The following is a 24,034-nucleotide window of genomic DNA, read 5'->3' on the forward strand; positions in this document are numbered from 1 at the left end:
CCTAGACACAGTGTACCCTCCTGCTGCACATCCACATTTGGGGTACCCCTCTGCACCCACATATTACTTCTAGGCCTCATATCTAGATTTGGGGTGCCTTCCATACTGTGTACCAACATATGACCCCTCTGGTTTATGGCTGGAGAGGGGGGGGGGGGGTACCATGCTTGCAATGCACCCACATATGACCCCTGTAGTTTATGCCTAGACACAGGGTACCCCCCTGCTGCACATCCACATATGAATACTAGATTTGGGGTACCCACTGCATCCACATTAGTTTTGCAGTTTGAATTCAGGGTGTCTCCTTCCCCATACACCCACATACTACTCCTGTGCATGTCTGGATATAATATTAGGGGGTTCTCACCTGCCCTGCACCCACATTTGGCTCCTGTGGATTAGGTCTGAATTTGAGGTGTAATTTGCCGCCCCAACATATGACTTCTTGGGCTCATATCTGGATTTGGTTGCCTCCCCCGCCATGCACCCCACATATTACTTCTTAGGCTTATGTCCAGATTTGAGGTGCACTCATTACTTATAAGGGGTCTAGAATTCGATTGCATCCCCTGCACCCACATATGACTACTGGTGTGTTTAGATGTACGGTACGCCCCTGGCCATGCACCCACATATTACTCTAGTGGTTTAGGGGTGCCTAACCTGCACCCACATTAAACTCCTGATTTAGGTCTGGATTTGGGGTGCCTCACCTGCAGTACACCCACATTTAACTCCTGTGGATTATGTTTGAATTCCGAGTCTCTTCTGCCGAGCACCCACATATGACTGTGGTTTCTGGCTAGACATGAGGTACCTGCTCTGCCAAGCACCCCACATGTGACTGCTATGGCTTCTGCCTAGACATGGGGTACCTGCCCTGCACCCACAAATAAATGCTCTGGCTTCTGCCTAGACATGGGGTACCTGCCCTGCAAAGCACCCGACATGACTGTGGCTTCTGCCTAGACATGGGGTACCTGCCCTGCCCAGCACCCCACATATGACTGCTATGGCTTCTGCCTAGACATGGGGTACCTGCCCTGCCCAGCACCCCACATATGACTGCTGTGGCTCAAGTCTGGATTTCTGGTGTCTCCTATACTGTATACCAGCATATATGCCCTGACTCTAGACTAAAGGTACCATGCCCTGCACCCACATAGGATTCTTGCATCGGTCTAGATTTAGGGTTCTTTTCCAGCCATGAAACCACAGCTTACCCTTTGTGGTCTGTAGTTTTAGGGGCGTCTCACCTGCCCTGCACCCACATTTGACTCCTGTGGGTTGTGTCTGACTTTGAGATGTCCTTTGGCATGCCCCAACATATGACTTCTTGGGCTTATGTCCGGATTTGGTTGCCTACCCTGCCATGCACCCACATATTAATCTAGTGGTTTAGGGGTGCCTGACCTGCATCCACATTAAACTCCTGATTTAGGGTGCCTCACCTGCGGTACACCCACATTTAACTCCTGTGGATTATGTCTGCATTCGGAGTGTCTCTTCTCCTGAGCACCCACATATGACTTCTGCCTAGACATGGGGCACCTGCCCTGCCCAGCACCCACATGAGACTGCTATGGCTTCTGCCTAGACATGGGGCACCTGCCCTGCCCAGCACCCACATGAGACTGCTATGGCTTCTGCCTAGACATGGGGCACCTGCCCTGCCCAGCACCCACATGAGACTGCTATGGCTTCTGCCTAGACATGGGGTACCTCCCCTGCCCAGCACCCACGAGACTGCTATGGCTTCTGCCTAGACATGGGGTACCTCCCCTGCCCAGCACCCACGAGACTGCTATGGCTTCTGCCTAGACATGGGGCACCTCCCCTGCCCAGCACCCACATGAGACTTCTGCCTAGACACGGGGTACTTCCCCTGCCGAACACCCACATGTGACTCCCGTGCCTCGTCTGGATTTCAGGTGCCTCCTATACTGTGTACCAATCTATGACCCCCCCCCCGGGGTCTGGACTGAAGGTAATGTGCCATGCACCCACATATGATTCCTGTGTCCCATGTCTAGATTTAGGGCTCTTCTCCTGCCATGCATCCACAGGTTACTCTTGTGGTCTGTGTGGTTTTAGGGGTGCCTTACCGGCCATGCACCCACGTATTACTTCTTGGGCTTCTGTCCAGATTTGAGGTGCCTCCCCCGCACTCATTACTTAGGCGTGGTTGAGATTTAGATAATATCTTCCCCCGCTCCCACCTATGACTCCATTGGGGTACCTCCACTGCAATGTTGTTACAGCGGTTCTGGTCCGCTGTCTAAAGCTCACTTCCCGCTGCCACAGGCATTTGGGAAGCTGTGCGGGCCGTCTGATCACATCTTGCCAACCGATAACGTCATTGGTTGCTAGGGGCGGGTCAAGCATACGCACAGCTTTCTGGGATGTGCGAGACGCTGGTCCCAGGAGACGCTGGCTGGCGCGCTTTTCCCCGAGGGGAGGTGAAGCAGAGGATGAGGAGAGGAGGAAGAACAGGGAGGAGGCTCCTCTGAGCTCCATGAGGTGCAGCAATTGTACCTGGAATTTACCTGCATGGTTTGGTGTTGGGTATAATTGCAGCCATGGTGATTGTTTTTTTATTTTTAAGCAATATAAATATACATAATATCTGTTGGTTATTATTATTGGTAATAGGAATTATATTTCTTTAATGGTAACTGCACTTTTTTATTTTGTCTTCCGCTTGCACATTGCTCTGCTGCAGTTTGGCCGCAGTGCAAGTTTAGCGCAGGATACCCGTGGTTTTCATGTGCATTACCTGCAGTTTCCTATAGACTTCTATTATGTCCCTCATTTTTGGTGTGCTTTCAGAAAATGTAGGACATACTAGAAGTTGATGAGAAACGGCAGGTAACGCACATGAAAAGTGCAAGTACCCTGCGCTACACCTGCACTGCAGCGAGTCATAGATAAATATACGTTCCGGATCTGAAATGGTTTATCGGGGTTATGGATGAAGATATCAGCAATAACATTAGTATTGTTTTCTACAGCCCACGGCTGGCTTTCTAATGAAAGGGTTCCAAGCAGCACATGAGCCACTGGAATGCTTTCAGAAGCAGCGGGAGGGGATGTACCCCCCTCCCCCTCCCACCGTCTCACCCCAGAAGCAATCCAATAGTGCAGCAGGCTAGTCCCAGGGGGCGATGAAAGAGTATATCCTCTTTAATAGTCTCTATGGCCTTGGAGGGCCAGAGCGACGTCATGTCGTTCCGTCCAGTCCAGGCTGCATTTGTGGTTGGTGTGCCTTGAGATTCTTCCAGATTTTAAAGTGTGCCTTGGGTGAAAAACACTTAGTGTAGCGCCCCCCCAGATGTAAGCTGTCCCTTCCCACCACCCCCAATCCTACCTACAGGAAGGGAACTCTGCACGCCCCCCCCCCCCAAAGTAGTTAGCTTGGCCCCTCCCCCCAGGAAGTGGATAAAGAGACAGGAGACAAGGAGAGGATAACCGTAGGTTTAATCAGGTTATTGCCATCAATACAGAAAACAATTCACAACTAAAAAACAGTCATTACAGTAAAATCCCCTCCGGAGTTCCCCCATAGATCTGCGCTGTCCTCCCAGGGAGAATACAGAGCAGTGCAGGACCGACACCGCTGTCTGGTTACTCCGGGTACAAGCCTATCATAGGTTCCCATAGGGAGATTGGCAAAACCCACAACCAATCACCTTCCCCCAGTCTTATGGGCCATACACACTTAGATTTTCTGAAGACTTTTCCTTTAGATTTACCAAAACCAGATAATATGAGGTCAGACCTAAACACTTTCCATTTGTATGGAATCCGGCCGACCCTTCACTACATAGAAAAGGTAAATCTGAAGGAAATCTTATAGTGTGTATGGCCCTTTACACTGGATTCTGGTCTGGTGAAAACCGTTGTCACCGGGACAGGAATTGGAGGAAATCTCTCCACTGGAGACACCAGGACAGGAAATGGGGGAGATGTCTCCACTGGAGACACCAGGACAGGAAATGGGGGAGATGTCTCCACTGGAGACACCAGGACAGGAAATGGGGGAGATGTCTCCACTGGAGACACCAGGACAGGAAATGGGGGAGATGTCTCCACTGGAGACACCAGGACAGGAAATGGGGGAGATGTCTCCACTGGAGACACCAGGACAGGAAATGGGGGAGATCTCTCCTTTGGAGACAGGGATACTTAAAAAAAAAAAAAAACACTTCTCCACCCTAAAAATAAAATAACAGCTTCTGGGCTTTTAGGGGCCCCTGGAGGTCAGGTGACCCTTCATCTCGGATCTGCTCACAGGTAGCAGGCAATGTGATGCACACCTCCCCCACCCGTGTACAGCGTCACCTAAAATACGAGCCGCTAAACAACGCGGCCTGAACGTCGTATAAAAAAAAGAGGAAGAACGTTTTATCGAACTAAAACAAGCAATGGTGGTTATGGCTGACCTCTGTGGTGTCCCCGTTATGGTGTCACCGCCTCCCTCACATGCACAGTGACAGGATGAGGGCGATCGCTGAGCACAGAAAGCTCCCCCACCCTCCTCCAACCGCAGAGGGTTAACCAGAAGTCAGAGCGCTTCCAGGAAGAGGAGAAATATCTGGGCCTCCGCCAGCTCAGCCACAAATACCACAAAACAGAACTAAAGAGAAACTCTAAAACGGTGAAAGATCTGAACCATCGCCATGGGAACGCCCCGCCCACCACAACCACCGTCCGTGTACAATGCATCACCCCGGGAACGAGGAGCTGCTATTGGCTGGGACTGCTGGCCGGTCCATTCTCTGCAGCGCTGTACTCCGTATATTTCTTGGCGCTCCCCTGCACCCGGGCAGCCGGATACTTCTTGGCGTTCAGCTCCATCTTGGCAAGGACGGCGCGTGGGAGATCCACATGGCATTTCTCTGCCAGTTCCAGCAGATAGATGAGGACGTCACTGAGCTCATGAGAGAGGGACTCCCGCTGAGACTGCGACCACCCGGGGAGACCTTCCGAGACTTCGCCCTGCCACTGACTGGAAGACAAAACGCGTCAGACCACGGAGAAGAGAGCCAAACCGAGATATATATGCAACTCCCCCAATAGAAGGAACCAACACCAACCATGACTGACAAGAACCCTCCACCGCACCGCCCAACCCTCCACCCCACCACACCGCCCAACCCTCCACCACACCACCCAACCCTCCACATCTGACCAGGACCCTCCATTATACCGCCCAACCCTCCACCACACCGCCCAACCCTCCACCACACCGCCCAACCCTCCACCACACCGCCCAACCCTCCACCACACCGCCCAACCCTCCACCACACCGCCCAACCCTCCACATCTGACCAGGACCCTCCATTATACCACCCAACCCTCCACCCCACCACACCGCCCAACCCTCCACCACACCACCCAACCCTCCACATCTGACCAGGACCCTCCATTATACCGCCCAACCCTCCACCCCACCCCCCAACCCTCCACCCCACCGCCCAACCCTCCACCCCACCGCCCAACCCTCCACCCCACCGCCCAACCCTCCACCACACCGCCCAACCCTCCACCACACCGCCCAACCCTCCACCACACCGCCCAACCCTCCACCACACCGCCCAACCCTCCACCACACCGCCCAACCCTCCACCACACCGCCCAACCCTCCACCACACCGCCCAACCCTCCACATCTGACCAGGACCCTCCATTATACCACCCAACCCTCCACCCCACCAAATCTGACCAGAATCCATCATACCACCCAACCCTCCATCCCACCAAATCTGACCAGGACCCTCCATCATACCACCCAACCCTCCACCATACCACCCACCCTCCACCATACCACCCACCCTCCACATCTGACAAGAACCCTCCACCACACCGCCCAACCCTCCACCACACCGCCCAACCCTCACCCCACCAAATTTGACCAGAATCCATTATACCACCAACCCTCCACATCTGACCAGGACCCTCCATCATACCACCCAACCCTCCATCATACCACCCAATCTGACCAGAATCCATTATACCACCAACCTTCCACATCTGACCAGGACCCTCCATCATACCACCCAACCCTCCACATCTGACAAGAACCCTCCACCACACCGCCCAACCCTCCACATCTGACAAGAACCCTCCACCACACCGCCCAACCCTCCACATCTGACCAGGACCCTCCATCATACCACCCAACCCTCCACCCCACCAAGTCTGACCAGAACCCTCCATACTACCACCAGCTGTCTACTACACCATATCTGACCAGAACCCTCCATACTACCACTAGCTGTCTACTACACCAAGTCTGACCAGAACCCTCCATACTACCACCAGCTGTCTACTACACCACATCTGACCAGAACCCTCCATACTACCACCAGCTGTCTACTCCAAGTCTGACCAGAACCCTCCATACTACCACCAGCTGTCTACTACACCAAGTCTGATCAGAACCCTCCATACTACCACCAGCTGTCTACTACACCAAGTCTGACCAGAACCCTCCATACTACCACCAGCTGTCTACTACACCAAGTCTGACCAGAACCCTCCATACTACCACCAGCTGTCTACTCCACCAAGTCTGACCAGAACCCTCCATACTACCACCAGCTGTCTACTACACCACATCTGACCAGAACCCTCCATACTACCACCAGCTGTCTACTCCACCAAGTCTGACCAGAACCCTCCATACTACCACCAGCTGTCTACACCAAGTCTGACCAGAACCCTCCATACTACCACCAGCTGTCTACTACACCAAGTCTGACCAGAACCCTCCATACTACCACCAGCTGTCTACTACACCAAGTCTGACCAGAACCCTCCATACTACCACCAGCTGTCTACTACACCAAGTCTGACCAGAACCCTCCATACTACCACCAGCTGTCTACACCAAGTCTGACCAGAACCCTCCATACTACCACTAGCTGTCTACTACACCACATCTGACCAGAACCCTCCATACTACCACTAGCTGTCTACTACACCAAGTCTGACCAGAACCCGCCATCATACCACCAGCTGTCTACTACACCAAGTCTGACCAGAACCCTCCATACTACCACCAGCTGTCTACTACACCAAGTCTGACCAGAACCCTCCATACTACCACCAGCTGTCTACTACACCAAGTCTGACCAGAACCCTCCATACTACCACCAGCTGTCTACTCCACCAAGTCTGACCAGAACCCTCCATACTACCACCAGCTGTCTACTACACCACATCTGACCAGAACCCTCCATACTACCACCAGCTGTCTACTCCACCAAGTCTGACCAGAACCCTCCATACTACCACCAGCTGTCTACTACACCAAGTCTGACCAGAACCCTCCATACTACCACCAGCTGTCTACACCAAGTCTGACCAGAACCCTCCATACTACCACTAGCTGTCTACTACACCACATCTGACCAGAACCCTCCATACTACCACTAGCTGTCTACTACACCACATCTGACCAGAACCCTCCATACTACCACTAGCTGTCTACTACACCAAGTCTGACCAGAACCCTCCATACTACCACCAGCTGTCTACTACACCAAGTCTGACCAGAACCCTCCATACTACCACCAGCTGTCTACTACACCAAGTCTGACCAGAGCCCTCCCTACTACCACCAGCTGTCTACTACACCACATCTGACCAGAACCCCCCATACTACCACCAGCTGTCTACTCCACCAAGTCTGACCAGAACCCTCCATACTACCACCAGCTGTCTACTACACCAAGTCTGACCAGAACCCTCCATACTACCACCAGCTGTCTACTACACCAAGTCTGACCAGAACCCCCCATACTACCACCAGCTGTCTACTACACCAAGTCTGACCAGAACCCTCCATACTACCACCAGTCTCTGACCCCAACATCCCACCAGGCCAAACATACTCACAAGAGCTCTGCCACCTCGCCCACTTCCCCAACCAGAGCCAGCAGAAGGTTTCGGGGTTGATGGAACTGGTTCCAGTCTCTCTCGGCGGTGAACTGAGCCTGGCGCTGGCGGCTAGAAAGAAAAAGGAGATTTCTGTAGGTTGATAATCTGATCTCTGAACCAATTTGTGTCAAAACCCTTTTATTGTATCGGCTATAAAACTTCCCCTACATAAGAGAAACGCATTACCAAGATTACCCCGACCCCCAGACTGAGGGGTGCAATATATCACTGCTAGGGGTCAGCAGAGGATTACCCAGAATTCCAAGTGAGACCCCCACCCCACCAACTAAGAGTAAGGAAAGGAACTATCTGGCTGAACAGAGGTACTCCCAATCAGATCACCCTACCCTCTGATTGGATGAGGATCTTTGCAGATGCTACTTACTACAACTCCCAGCATGCACTGCCAATGCTCTGTCTGACCTTAAACTGTCTGGCAGTGTTGGCTGAGAATTGTCGTTTAGCAGCTCCCATGCATCCCCTCCCCCATCAGAGTGCACACCGCACTGCACAGCCTCAGCGGCCTTCCCTTTCCTGAGCTATAACCACATTACACAGGAAGGTGTAGGTGTGTACAGAGAGCCTGATCTACACCAACTCACATCAACACCTAACCATGGGGGGGGGGGGGGGTGCCAGCACGGAGGATGGCCATGGGGGGGGCCAGCACGGCGACCATCAAAGGGGAGTGCAAGCCTTGAGGGTGACCATCAAAGAGGGGTGCAAGCCTTGAGGGTGACCATCAAAGGGGGGTACAAGCCTGGAGGGTGACCATCAAAGGGGGGGGTGCAAGCCTGGAGGGTGACCATCAAAGGGGGGGGTGCAAGCCTGGAGGGTGACCATCAAAGGGGGCGGTCATTGGGGGGATGAGGTATAAACATCAGGGTGCTTCCAGGCTCTGTAAACGCCCCCCTCCCATGCCCGGGAACCCAGCCCAGTCACATGACACTCACATTTCTTCCATACTGGGGGAGTCGCTGAACCGGAACTCCGTCTGAGGGCAGCTGGGAGGACTGAGAGGCTGAGACACCGGAGAGCTCTGCAGGGCAACAGAAACTAATGTTAGGAATCAATCGGAAATAGGGACCCCCCCCACCAATCCCACCACAGAGACCCCCCACCAATCCCACCACAGAGACCCCCCACCAATCCCACCACAGAGATCCCCCACCAATCCCACCACAGAGATCCCCCACCAATCCCACCACAGAGACCCCGTCGTGTTGAGGAATGCCCTCCGTCGGATAATGCCCGGGTCGGACTGCGCATGCTCCGTAAGTGATGTCACCCTGTCAGAACAGCTGATCGGCTGGGGTTGGCGCGTGCGCAGTCCGTCGGGGGCACAATCCGACGAGAGACAGAGCGGGGAAGAATGTAATGTCAGATTCTAACTCGCTCTGTACGATGATTACACATATGAAGATTCTAAATCTATCCATCCATCCATCCATACATACAGTTACTATATATATAGCTATATATAACTCATATGGCACATTAAAGGGGCACCCTGAAATACTACGATCAGTACTCATAGGGGACACATTAAAGGAGCACTCTGAAATACTAAAGGGGCACGCCGACTGCAATAATAAAGGGGCACTCTGACCGTGGGTCATAAAGGAGCTATGTGACTGGGACACATAACGGGGCACTCTGATAGGGACACTGATGTAAAGGGGGACTCTGATGGGGACACTGATGTAAAGGGGGACTCTGACTGGGAGACTGATATAAAGGGGGACTCTGACTGGGAGACTGATATAAAGGGGGACTCTGATAGGGAAGCACTGGATGTAAAGGAGCACTCTAATGGGGACACGGATGTAAAGGAGGACTTTGACGGAGGCACAGACACAGGCCAAATTACGGCGGGGGGACATGAACTGCATGACAGCGGGGACACAGGGTGGATGACGGCAGGGACAGGGGCTGAATGACAGGGGGAAACAGGCTGCATGATGAGGGACACACTGATGAGGCACAAATGAGGAGGCACTCATTGGCATGATTTAGACACAGGTGGGCATAAATAGGGCAGAGATGGGCATGGATGAGGCAGAGATGGGCATGGATGAGGCAGAGATGGGCATGGATGAGGCAGAGATGGGCATGGATGAGGCAGAGATGGGCATGGATGAGGTAGGGGCGGTGCCCATCGGTTTGTACAGCGTGCGAAGAGAGAGCTAAACCAGACATGCAGCGTTCTGTTGACAAATGATCGCTCTGTCATTGGATGGAGCGATCACATGGTAAATGGCCCCAGTCGTTGGCCCTTTAACACAATCCGTGGGAAGCGCGATTCGGATGTCTCTGTACGCCCTCCCAGAATAGGCCGACCATGCTGTAGCCATCATTGGGCTATGCCTTGGTCGACAAGTAGTTAATCCCCATAGTCTTAGCTATCCGATATTATCCGTAAAGCGGGGCTTTGCATTACTTATGTTCTGCAATATTTGGCCAAACTCGATCACAATGCCAGTCTCTGTGAAAATTAGGCATTGCCCCCAAAAAATGTGTGTGGCTACTGGAGGTCCTCTAGTATAAGTTTGCCAAGTATGGTGCCCTGAACCCCCGTGGTTTGGGCTCTACATTTATAGAAGCTTGGCCTGCTATGTTAATCCATTGCAGAGTCTTAGTCTGGAAATTTGAGGGGCTACAGCTAGGACCCCAAATGAGTCCGGGGGCCATATTTGGCACAGAGGTAGGGGGGTCCTTCCTTTACCACCCCAAACATTTTAGGGTTTGTTAGCTCAAAATTTCCTGATCAACTTTTTCTAGGGCCCCTTGAGAGTATGTGGCCCCCGGGCCATACGGCACAGCAGGGAGTGCTGGATACCATTGGACTATTCTGCGGTGGTCAGCTAAAGTCTACCCCAATGCAGGTCCCTGTGAAAATAAAGCATTGGCCCCAAACAAATGTATGTGCCAAATTTGGTGCCCCTGAGCACCGTGGTTCGGCTACCACAGGGCCCTACATTTAAGCTAGCCTGGCCCATTATGTTAATCTATGGTGCAGCCGCGATCAGGAATTTGAGGGGCCACAGATCGGGCCCCAAATTAGTCCAGAGGCCCAGAGGTAGGGAAGGTCTTCCTTTACCACCTCTACATTTTTGAGGTCGCTAGCCTGAAGTTTTATGGTCAGCTTTTTAGGGGGCCCCTTGGGAGTGTGTGGCCCTCGGGCACTAATGCGGAGTGGGGATTGGTGAGTACTGCAGGAATCTCTGGACTCTTAGCTATTTAACAATATTTGCAGAGCCTTTTCTCTGGAAATAGTTGACCAGTACATTTTGGGCTAGCGACTCCAAAATGCTTGGTAAAGGGAGCCCTCCCTTACCTCCGTGCAAAATATGGCCCCCCAGACTAATTTGGGGCCCGAGCTATTTCCAGGGCCACTTGAGAGTTTGCGGCCCTCGGCCCGTACCATGCAGCGGGGAGTGCTGGATATCGCAGGAATCCCCGGACTCTTAGCTGGACTCTTAGCTATTCAGCAGTATCTGTATAGCGCTGCTCTGCAGTTCCTGTATTCCATAGTGGTGGTTAGCCAAATCGACCCCTATGCAGGTCCCTGTAACAATTAAGCATTGGTCCTGAAAAAAGCATGTGGCCCCTGCCACGTTTGAGGCCCCTAGCCACCAGGGTTCAGGTACCACTAGGCCCATAATTTAGGTCAGCTTGGTGCAGTATGGCAATCTTCGAGTGGGCACAGTTGCAGGGCCCCAGCTCGGGCACCAAACAAGTCCAGGGGACCATATTTGGCACAGTGGTAGGGGAGATCTTCCTTTACCACTCTGAAAATGTTGGAGTAGCTAGCCTGAAATTTTCTGGTCAACTTTTTCAGGGGCCTTTTGGGAGTGTGTGGCCCTGGGGCAGTACCGTGGAGAAGGGACTGCTGGAAACCATATTAATCCCAATATTCTTAGCTATCCAATGTTACCTGCGGAGCAGGGCTCACTGGTACCTATGTTCTACAGTATTTGTGCAAATTTGACGCCCATGCCAGTCCTCGTGAAAATTAGGCATCGTCCACAAAGAAATTTGTGTGTGACCCTGGGGGTCAGCTAGTATCCCTGTACCAAGTTGGTGACCATATCCCCCCGTGATTTGGGTACCACAGGGCACTAAATTTATGGTACATTGGCCCGCTATGTTAATCCATGACTCTGATGGGGGTGGGAATTTGAGGGGCCACAGCCCAGGCCCTGAAAGAGTCCAGGTTCCCTGAACATGTTTGGGGCCCACGCTGTGGCCCCTCCAAAATTCCCTACTGCGCCATATATTACCATAGGCTAGGCCAAACTAGCCTAAATCTAGGGCCCCATGGTAGCGGAACGATGTTGCCCAGGGGCACCAAACTTGGTATAGGGTTACTAGAGGACCCCCAGGGGCCACAAAATTTTTTTGGGGCCAATGCTTAATTTTCATGAGGACCTTCATGGGAGTGGAATTTGCCCAACCACCGCAGGACATAGGAACTGCAGAGCCAAGCTCTGCAAATATTGTTAAATAGCTAAGAGTCCAGAGATTCCTGCAGTACTCACCAATCCCCACTCCGCATTAGTGCCCGAGGGCCACACACTCCCAAGGGGCCCCCTAAAAAGCTGACCATAAAACTTCAGGCTAGCGACCTCAAAAATGTAGAGGTGGTAAAGGAAGACCTTCCCTACCTCTGGGCCTCTGGACTAATTTGGGGCCCAATCTGTGGCCCCTCAAATTCCTGCACCATAGATTAACATAATGGGCCAGGCTAGCTTAAATGTAGGGCCCTGTGGTAGCCGAACCACGGTGCTCAGGGGCACCAAATTTGGCACATACATTTGTTTGGGGCCAATGCTTTATTTTCACAGGGACCTGCATTGGGGTAGACTTTAGCTGACCACCGCAGAATAGTCCAATGGTATCCAGCACTCCCTGCTGTGCCGTATGGCCCGGGGGCCACATACTCTCAAGGGGCCCTAGAAAAAGTTGATCAGGAAATTTTGAGCTAACAAACCCCAAAATGTTTGGGGTGGTAAAGGAAGGACCCCCCTACCTCTGGGCCAAATATGGCCCCCGGACTCATTTGGGGTCCTAGCTGTAGCCCCTCAAATTTCCAGACTAAGACTCTGCCATAGATTAACATAGCAGGCCAAGCTTCTATAAATGTAGAGCCCAAACCACGGGGGTTCAGGGCACCATACTTGGCAAACTTATACTAGAGGACCTCCAGTAGCCACACACATTTTTTGGGGGCAATGCCTAATTTTCACAGAGACTGGCATTGTGATCGAGTTTGGCCAAATATTGCAGAACATAAGTAATGCAAAGCCCCGCTTTACGGGTAATATCGGATAGCTAAGACTATGGGGATTAACTACTTGTCGACCAGGGCATAGCCCAATGATGGCTACAGCGTGGTCGGCCTATTCTGGGAGGGCGTACAGAGACATCCGAATCGCGCTTCCCACGGATTGTGTTAAAGGGCCAACGACAGGGGCCATTTACCATGTGATCGCTCCATCCAATGACAGAGCGATCATTTGTCAACAGAACGCTGCATGTCTGGTTTAGCTCTCTCCTCGCACGCTGTACAAACCGATGGGCACCGCCCCTACCTCATCCATGCCCATCTCTGCCTCATCCATGCCCATCTCTGCCTCATCCATGCCCATCTCTGCCTCATCCATGCCCATCTCTGCCTCATCCATGCCCATCTCTGCCCTATTTATGCCCACCTGTGTCTCATGCCCATCTGTCTAAATCATGCCAATGAATGCCTCCTCATTTGTGCCTCATCAGTGTGTCCCTCATCATGCAGCCTGTTTCCCCCTGTCATTCAGCCCCTGTCCCTGCCGTCATCCACCCTGTGTCCCCGCCGTCATGCAGTTCATGTCCCCCCGCCGTAATTTGGCCTGTGTCTGTGCCTCCGTCAAAGTCCTCCTTTACATCCGTGTCCCCATTAGAGTGCTCCTTTACATCCAGTGCTTCCCTATCAGAGTCCCCCTTTATATCAGTCTCCCAGTCAGAGTCCCCCTTTACATCCAGTGTGTCCCTATCAGAGTGCCCCTTTATGTGTCCCAGTCACATAGCTCCTTTATGACCCACGGTCAGAGTGCCCCTTTAATGTGTGCCATATGAGTTATATATAGCTATATATATATATATACACACACACACATAGATACTATATAATATACTATACTACTATAATATATATATATATATATATATAGATAGTTACATATATCTTCATATGTGTAATCATCGTACAGAGCGAGTTAGAATCTGACATTACATTCTTCCCCGCTCTGTCTCTCGTCGGATTGTGCCCCCGACGGACTGCGCACGCGCCAACCCCAGCCGATCAGCTGTTCTGACAGGGTGACGTCACTTACGGAGCATGCGCAGTCCGACCCGGGCATTATCCGACGGAGGGCATTCCTCGACACGACACCCCCCACCAATCCCACCACAGAGACCCCCCACCAATCCCACCACAGAGACCCCCCACCAATCCCACCACAGAGACCCCCCACCAATCCCACCACAGAGACCCCCCACCAATCCCACCACAAAGGGAGACCATCCCCCACCACCACAGACTCCCCCCACCACCAAAGAAGACCCTCCCCACCGCACCACCACAGAGGACCCCCCCGCCACCAATCCCAATACAAAGGGAGACCCCCCCACCACAGACTACCCCCACCAAAGAAGACCCTCCCCACCGCACCACCACAGAGGACCCCCCCCCCCGCCACCAATCCCCCCACAAAGGGAGACCCACCCGCCACCACAGAGGCCCCCCCACCAATCCCCCCACAAAGGGACCACCGAGACCCCCCACCAAGGGAGACCCTCCCCCACCAATCCCCCCAACAAGGGAGACCCTCCCCCACCAATCCCTTGCCGCCACCAGTAGTAGTGCTTGTGATAGTAGTGGAAATGGTGATAGTAGTAGTGATGGTTGTGGTAGTAGTGCTTGTGATAGGAATGATAGTAGTAATGATGATGATGGTGATGACAGTAGTAGTGATGATGATAGTAGTAGTGCTTATGGTAATAGTAGTGATGATGATGATGATGGTGGTAGTAGTGCCTTTGATAAAAATGACAATAGCAGTGATGATGGTGGTAGTAGTGCCTGTGGTGATGACAGTCGTGATGATGATAGTGATAGTAGTGCTTGTGATGATAGTAGTAATGGTGATAGTAGTATCGCTTATGGTAGTGATGAGGATGATGGTGGTAGTAGTGCCTTTGATAAAAATGACCGTAGTAGTGATGGTGGTAGTAGTGCTTGTAGTAATCATAGTAGTAGTGCTGTGATAACAATGACCGTAGAAGTGATGATGGTGGTAGTAGTGCTTGTGGTGATGACAATGATAGTAGTGATGATAGTGGTAGTAGTAGAGCTTGTGATAACAATGACCGTAGATGATGGTGGTAGTAGTAGTGCTGTGATGACAGTGGTAGTGATGGAAGTAGTAGTCATGCTTGTGGTGATGGTGGTAGTAGTAGTAATGTTGTGATAAGAATAGGTGGTAGTGGTAATGATGGTGGTAGTAGTAGTAGTAGTAGTGATGATGGTGGTAGTAGTGCTTGTAGTAATGATAGTAGTAGTAGTGATGATGGTGGTAGTAGTGCCTGTGGTGATGACAGTAGTAGTGATGATGATAGTGATAGTAGTGCTTGTGATGATAGTAGTAATGGTGATAGTAGTATCGCTTATGGTAGTGATGAGGATGATGGTGGTAGTAGTGCCTTTGATAAAAATGACCGTAGTAGTGATGATGGTGGTAGTAGTGCTTGTAGTAATGATAGTAGTGGTAGTAGTAATGATAGTAGTAGTAGTGATGATGATGGTGGTAGTAGTGCTTGTAGTAATGATAGTAGTAGTAGTGATGATGGTGGTAGTAGTGTTTGTAGTAATGATAGTAGTAGTGATGATGGTGGTAGCAGTGCTTGTAGTAATGATAGTAGTGCTTGTAGTAATGATAGTAGTAGTGATGATGGTGGTAGTAGTGCTTGTAGTAGTAGTGATGATAGTAATGATAGTAGTAGTAGTGATGATGGTGGTGGTAGTAGTGCTTGTAGTAATGATAGTAGTAGTAGTAGTGATGATGGTGGTAGTAGTGCTTGTGGTGATGATAGTAGTAGTAGTGATGATGGTGGTAGTAGTGCTTGTAGTAATGATAGTAGTAGTAGTAGTGATGATGGTGGTAGTAGTGCTTGTAGTAATGATAGTAGTAGTAGTAGTGATGATGGTGGTAGCAGTGCTTGTAGTAATGATAGTAGTAGTGATGATGGTGGTAGTAGTGCTTGTAGTGATGATAGTAGTAGTAGTGATGATAGTAGTAGTGATGATAGTAGTAGTAGTGATGATGGTGGTGGTAGTAGTGCTTGTAGTAATGATATTAGTAGTAGTAGTGATGATGGTGGTAGTAGTGCTTGTGGTGATGATAGTAGTAGTAGTGCTGATGGTGGTAGTAGTGCTTGTAGTAATGATAGTAGTAGTAGTGATGAGGATAGTAGTAGTGATGATGGTGGTGGTAGTAGTGCTTGTAGTAATGATAGTAGTAGTAGTGATGATGGTGGTGGTAGTAGTGCTTGTAGTAATGATAGTAGTAGTAGTGATGAGGATAGTAGTAGTAGTGATGATGGTGGTAGTAGTGCTTGTAGTAATGATAGTAGTAGTAGTGATGATGGTGGTGGTAGTAGTGCTTGTAGTAATGATAGTAGTAGTAGTAGTAGGGATGATGGTGGTAGTAGTGCTTGTAGTGATGATAGTAGTAGTAGTGCTTGTAGTAATGATAGTAGTAGTAGTAGTGATGAGGATAGTAGTAGTGATGATGGTGGTAGTAGTGCTTGTAGTAATGATAGTAGTAGTAGTAGTGATGATGGTGGTAGTAGTGCTTGTAGTAATGATAGTAGTAGTGATGATGGTGGTAGTAGTGCTTGTAGTAATGATAGTAGTAGTGATGATGGTGGTAGTAGTGCTTGTAGTAATGATAGTAGTAGTAGTGATGAGGATAGTAGTAGTAGTGATGATGGTGGTAGTAGTGCTTGTAGTAATGATAGTAGTAGTAGTGATGAGGATAGTAGTAGTGCTTGTAGTAATGATAGTAGTAGTAGTGATGAGGATAGTAGTAGTGATGATGGTGGTGGTAGTAGTGCTTGTAGTAATGATAGTAGTAGTAGTAGTAGTAGTGATGATGGTGGTAGTAGTGCTTGTAGTAATGATAGTAGTAGTGATGATGGTGGTAGTAGTGCTTGTAATAATGATAGTAGTAGTAGTGATGATGGTGGTAGTAGTGCTTGTAGTAATGATAGTAGTAGTAGTGATGATGGTGGTAGTAGTGCTTGTAGTAATGATAGTAGTAGTAGTGATGATGGTGGTAGTAGTACTTGTAGTAATGTTGTGATAAGAATAGGTGGTAGTAGTGCTGTGATGATAGTGGTAGTGATGGAAGTAGTAGTCATGCTTGTGGTGATAGATGATGATGGTAGTAGTAGTGCTGTGATAATGACAGTAGTATTTATGATGGTGGTAGTAGTAGTAATGTTGTGATAAGAATAGGTGGTAGTGGTAATGATGGTGGTAGTAGTAGTGATGATGGTGGTAGTAGTGCTTGTAGTAATGATAGTAGTAGTAGTAGTGATGATGGTGGTAGTAGTGCCTGTGGTGATGACAGTAGTAGTGATGATGATAGTGATAGTAGTGCTTGTGATGATAGTAGTAATGGTGATAGTAGTATCGCTTATGGTAGTGATGAGGATGATGGTGGTAGTAGTGCCTTTGATAAAAATGACCGTAGTAGTGATGATGGTGGTAGTCGTGCTAGTAGTAATGATAGTAGTAGTAGTGATGAGGATAGTAGTAGTAGTGATGATGGTGGTAGTAGTGCTTGTAGTAATGATAGTAGTAGTAGTGATGAGGATAGTAGTAGTGCTTGTAGTAATGATAGTAGTAGTAGTGATGAGGATAGTAGTAGTGATGATGGTGGTGGTAGTAGTGCTTGTAGTAATGATAGTAGTAGTAGTAGTAGTAGTGATGATGGTGGTAGTAGTGCTTGTAGTAATGATAGTAGTAGTGATGATGGTGGTAGTAGTGCTTGTAATAATGATAGTAGTAGTAGTGATGATGGTGGTAGTAGTGCTTGTAGTAATGATAGTAGTAGTAGTGATGATGGTGGTAGTAGTGCTTGTAGTAATGATAGTAGTAGTAGTGATGATGGTGGTAGTAGTGCTTGTAGTAATGATAGTAGTAGTAGTGATGATGGTGGTAGTAGTGCTTGTAGTAATGATAGTAGTAGTAGTGATGATGGTGGTAGTAGTACTTGTAGTAATGTTGTGATAAGAATAGGTGGTAGTAGTGCTGTGATGATAGTGGTAGTGATGGAAGTAGTAGTCATGCTTGTGGTGATAGATGATGATGGTAGTAGTAGTGCTGTGATAATGACAGTAGTATTTATGATGGTGGTAGTAGTAGTAATGTTGTGATAAGAATAGGTGGTAGTGGTAATGATGGTGGTAGTAGTAGTGATGATGGTGGTAGTAGTGCCTGTGGTGATGACAGTAGTAGTGATGATGATAGTGATAGTAGTGCTTGTGATGATAGTAGTAATGGTGATAGTAGTATCGCTTATGGTAGTGATGAGGATGATGGTGGTAGTAGTGCCTTTGATAAAAATGACCGTAGTAGTGATGATGGTGGTAGTAGTGCTTGTAGTAATGATAGTAGTGGTAGTAGTAATGATAGTAGTAGTAGTGATGATGATGGTGGTAGTAGTGCTTGTAGTAATGATAGTAGTAGTAGTGATGATGGTGGTAGTAGTGTTTGTAGTAATGATAGTAGTAGTGATGATGGTGGTAGCAGTGCTTGTAGTAATGATAGTAGTGCTTGTAGTAATGATAGTAGTAGTGATGATGGTGGTAGTAGTGCTTGTAGTAGTAGTGATGATAGTAATGATAGTAGTAGTAGTGATGATGGTGGTGGTAGTAGTGCTTGTAGTAATGATAGTAGTAGTAGTAGTGATGATGGTGGTAGTAGTGCTTGTGGTGATGATAGTAGTAGTAGTGATGATGGTGGTAGTAGTGCTTGTAGTAATGATAGTAGTAGTAGTAGTGATGATGGTGGTAGTAGTGCTTGTAGTAATGATAGTAGTAGTAGTAGTGATGATGGTGGTAGCAGTGCTTGTAGTAATGATAGTAGTAGTGATGATGGTGGTAGTAGTGCTTGTAGTGATGATAGTAGTAGTAGTGATGATAGTAGTAGTGATGATAGTAGTAGTAGTGATGATGGTGGTGGTAGTAGTGCTTGTAGTAATGATATTAGTAGTAGTAGTGATGATGGTGGTAGTAGTGCTTGTGGTGATGATAGTAGTAGTAGTGCTGATGGTGGTAGTAGTGCTTGTAGTAATGATAGTAGTAGTAGTGATGAGGATAGTAGTAGTGATGATGGTGGTGGTAGTAGTGCTTGTAGTAATGATAGTAGTAGTAGTGATGATGGTGGTGGTAGTAGTGCTTGTAGTAATGATAGTAGTAGTAGTGATGAGGATAGTAGTAGTAGTGATGATGGTGGTAGTAGTGCTTGTAGTAATGATAGTAGTAGTAGTGATGATGGTGGTGGTAGTAGTGCTTGTAGTAATGATAGTAGTAGTAGTAGTAGGGATGATGGTGGTAGTAGTGCTTGTAGTGATGATAGTAGTAGTAGTGCTTGTAGTAATGATAGTAGTAGTAGTAGTGATGAGGATAGTAGTAGTGATGATGGTGGTAGTAGTGCTTGTAGTAATGATAGTAGTAGTAGTAGTGATGATGGTGGTAGTAGTGCTTGTAGTAATGATAGTAGTAGTGATGATGGTGGTAGTAGTGCTTGTAGTAATGATAGTAGTAGTGATGATGGTGGTAGTAGTGCTTGTAGTAATGATAGTAGTAGTAGTGATGAGGATAGTAGTAGTAGTGATGATGGTGGTAGTAGTGCTTGTAGTAATGATAGTAGTAGTAGTGATGAGGATAGTAGTAGTGCTTGTAGTAATGATAGTAGTAGTAGTGATGAGGATAGTAGTAGTGATGATGGTGGTGGTAGTAGTGCTTGTAGTAATGATAGTAGTAGTAGTAGTAGTAGTGATGATGGTGGTAGTAGTGCTTGTAGTAATGATAGTAGTAGTGATGATGGTGGTAGTAGTGCTTGTAATAATGATAGTAGTAGTAGTGATGATGGTGGTAGTAGTGCTTGTAGTAATGATAGTAGTAGTAGTGATGATGGTGGTAGTAGTGCTTGTAGTAATGATAGTAGTAGTAGTGATGATGGTGGTAGTAGTGCTTGTAGTAATGATAGTAGTAGTAGTGATGATGGTGGTAGTAGTACTTGTAGTAATGTTGTGATAAGAATAGGTGGTAGTAGTGCTGTGATGATAGTGGTAGTGATGGAAGTAGTAGTCATGCTTGTGGTGATAGATGATGATGGTAGTAGTAGTGCTGTGATAATGACAGTAGTATTTATGATGGTGGTAGTAGTAGTAATGTTGTGATAAGAATAGGTGGTAGTGGTAATGATGGTGGTAGTAGTAGTGATGATGGTGGTAGTAGTGCTTGTAGTAATGATAGTAGTAGTAGTAGTGATGATGGTGGTAGTAGTGCCTGTGGTGATGACAGTAGTAGTGATGATGATAGTGATAGTAGTGCTTGTGATGATAGTAGTAATGGTGATAGTAGTATCGCTTATGGTAGTGATGAGGATGATGGTGGTAGTAGTGCCTTTGATAAAAATGACCGTAGTAGTGATGATGGTGGTAGTCGTGCTAGTAGTAATGATAGTAGTAGTAGTGATGAGGATAGTAGTAGTAGTGATGATGGTGGTAGTAGTGCTTGTAGTAATGATAGTAGTAGTAGTGATGAGGATAGTAGTAGTGCTTGTAGTAATGATAGTAGTAGTAGTGATGAGGATAGTAGTAGTGATGATGGTGGTGGTAGTAGTGCTTGTAGTAATGATAGTAGTAGTAGTAGTAGTAGTGATGATGGTGGTAGTAGTGCTTGTAGTAATGATAGTAGTAGTGATGATGGTGGTAGTAGTGCTTGTAATAATGATAGTAGTAGTAGTGATGATGGTGGTAGTAGTGCTTGTAGTAATGATAGTAGTAGTAGTGATGATGGTGGTAGTAGTGCTTGTAGTAATGATAGTAGTAGTAGTGATGATGGTGGTAGTAGTGCTTGTAGTAATGATAGTAGTAGTAGTGATGAGGATAGTAGTAGTGATGATGGTGGTGGTAGTAGTGCTTGTAGTAATGATAGTAGTAGTAGTAGTAGTAGTGATGATGGTGGTAGTAGTGCTTGTAGTAATGATAGTAGTAGTGATGATGGTGGTAGTAGTGCTTGTAATAATGATAGTAGTAGTAGTGATGATGGTGGTAGTAGTGCTTGTAGTAATGATAGTAGTAGTAGTGATGATGGTGGTAGTAGTGCTTGTAGTAATGATAGTAGTAGTAGTGATGATGGTGGTAGTAGTGCTTGTAGTAATGATAGTAGTAGTAGTGATGATGGTGGTAGTAGTGCTTGTAGTAATGATAGTAGTAGTAGTGATGATGGTGGTAGTAGTACTTGTAGTAATGTTGTGATAAGAATAGGTGGTAGTAGTGCTGTGATGATAGTGGTAGTGATGGAAGTAGTAGTCATGCTTGTGGTGATAGATGATGATGGTAGTAGTAGTGCTGTGATAATGACAGTAGTATTTATGATGGTGGTAGTAGTAGTAATGTTGTGATAAGAATAGGTGGTAGTGGTAATGATGGTGGTAGTAGTAGTGATGATGGTGGTAGTAGTGCTTGTAGTAATGATAGTAGTAGTAGTAGTGATGATGGTGGTAGTAGTGCCTGTGGTGATGACAGTAGTAGTGATGATGATAGTGATAGTAGTGCTTGTGATGATAGTAGTAATGGTGATAGTAGTATCGCTTATGGTAGTGATGAGGATGATGGTGGTAGTAGTGCCTTTGATAAAAATGACCGTAGTAGTGATGATGGTGGTAGTCGTGCTAGTAGTAATGATAGTAGTAGTAGTGATGAGGATAGTAGTAGTAGTGATGATGGTGGTAGTAGTGCTTGTAGTAATGATAGTAGTAGTAGTAGTGATGATGGTGGTAGTAGTGCCTGTGGTGATGACAGTAGTAGTGATGATGATAGTGATAGTAGTGCTTGTGATGATAGTAGTAATGGTGATAGTAGTATCGCTTATGGTAGTGATGAGGATGATGGTGGTAGTAGTGCCTTTGATAAAAATGACCGTAGTAGTGATGATGGTGGTAGTCGTGCTAGTAGTAATGATAGTAGTAGTAGTGATGAGGATAGTAGTAGTAGTGATGATGGTGGTAGTAGTGCTTGTAGTAATGATAGTAGTAGTAGTGATGAGGATAGTAGTAGTGCTTGTAGTAATGATAGTAGTAGTAGTGATGAGGATAGTAGTAGTGATGATGGTGGTGGTAGTAGTGCTTGTAGTAATGATAGTAGTAGTAGTAGTAGTAGTGATGATGGTGGTAGTAGTGCTTGTAGTAATGATAGTAGTAGTGATGATGGTGGTAGTAGTGCTTGTAATAATGATAGTAGTAGTAGTGATGATGGTGGTAGTAGTGCTTGTAGTAATGATAGTAGTAGTAGTGATGATGGTGGTAGTAGTGCTTGTAGTAATGATAGTAGTAGTAGTGATGATGGTGGTAGTAGTGCTTGTAGTAATGATAGTAGTAGTAGTGATGATGGTGGTAGTAGTGCTTGTAGTAATGATAGTAGTAGTAGTGATGATGGTGGTAGTAGTGCTTGTAGTAATGATAGTAGTAGTAGTGATGATGGTGGTAGTAGTACTTGTAGTAATGTTGTGATAAGAATAGGTGGTAGTAGTGCTGTGATGACAGTGGTAGTGATGGAAGTAGTAGTCATGCTTGTGGTGATAGATGATGATGGTAGTAGTAGTGCTGTGATAATGACAGTAGTATTTATGATGGTGGTAGTAGTAGTAATGTTGTGATAAGAATAGGTGGTAGTGGTAATGATGGTGGTAGTAGTAGTGATGATGGTGGTAGTAGTGCCTGTGGTGATGACAGTAGTAGTGATGATGATAGTGATAGTAGTGCTTGTGATGATAGTAGTAATGGTGATAGTAGTATCGCTTATGGTAGTGATGAGGATGATGGTGGTAGTAGTGCCTTTGATAAAAATGACCGTAGTAGTGATGATGGTGGTAGTCGTGCTAGTAGTAATGATAGTAGTGGTAGTGATGATGGTGGTAGTAGTAGTGATGATGGTGGTAGTAGTGCTTGTGGTGATGATAGTAGTAGTAGTAGTAGTAGGAGGGATGATGGTGGTAGTAGTGCTTGTAGTGATGATAGTAGTAGTAGTGATGATGGTGGTAGTAGTGCTTGTAGTAATGTTGTGATAAGAATAGGTGGTAGTAGTGCTGTGATGATAGTAGTGGTAATGATGGTGGTAGTAGTTGTTGTAGTAGTAATTCTCCCTCTCACCTCCATCATACGGTACACACGTGGCTCGGTAGACACTTCCGGGTAGGGCGGAGCCTCCTCCGTACATATAACTCTTCCGACCAATTAGCGGCGCCCCTTCTCCCGCGCAGCACGCGGCTGCTATGGAAACGAGACCCGCCCCTCCCATGTGTCCGCCTCTCCAGAAGACGGCAGCGATCCTCCAATCAGAGACCTCCCCTTTACTGATTAACAAAACAATATTCACCCATTTTACCATTTTTTTGTAAGATGTTTGCACCGCCCTTTTAATTTTTACATTATTTGAACATTTTTATGCCGTCCCTTCAAATTAATATTTTCCTATCTTTTATTTTATTTCGTATTTCTTTTATTCTTACTCCGTCCCTTTTAGGAAAAAAAAATAGTTTTTTTTCTTTTTACGCTATCTTTTTTTTATTTTATTTTAACAAATGTCCCTTTAAATGTATTTTTTTCTTATTTACTTACGTTGTCCCTTTAATTTTTTATTTTATTTATTTTTTGTTAATTTTGTTTTAATTTTAGCTCCTCCTTTCCTGTCAGAGGGGCGTTCACCCCTTCTTTTCCTGACCATAGGGGTTACAGCGCCACCTATGGGCCG

At 47.4% G+C, this 24,034-nt stretch overlaps 1 protein-coding gene across 1 annotated transcript; it reads right to left on the reverse strand.

Moving 5' to 3' along the window:
- Positions 1 to 4,747: 4,747 nt before the first annotated feature.
- DCTPP1 (dCTP pyrophosphatase 1) lies at positions 4,748 to 23,530 on the reverse strand. Its single transcript, XM_082262292.1, has 4 exons — positions 23,434 to 23,530; positions 8,900 to 8,985; positions 7,905 to 8,015; positions 4,748 to 5,011 (listed from the first exon to the last, which is right to left on the reverse strand). Exons 1-4 carry the CDS (start codon positions 23,440 to 23,442, stop codon positions 4,750 to 4,752), a joined length of 468 nt encoding a protein of 155 aa, XP_082118418.1. The 5' UTR covers positions 23,443 to 23,530; the 3' UTR covers positions 4,748 to 4,749.
- Positions 23,531 to 24,034: the final 504 nt, after the last annotated feature.

This window comes from Pelophylax lessonae (assembly GCF_965119305.1).
Source record: "Pelophylax lessonae genome assembly, chromosome: 6".
Taxonomy (NCBI): domain Eukaryota; kingdom Metazoa; phylum Chordata; class Amphibia; order Anura; family Ranidae; genus Pelophylax; species Pelophylax lessonae.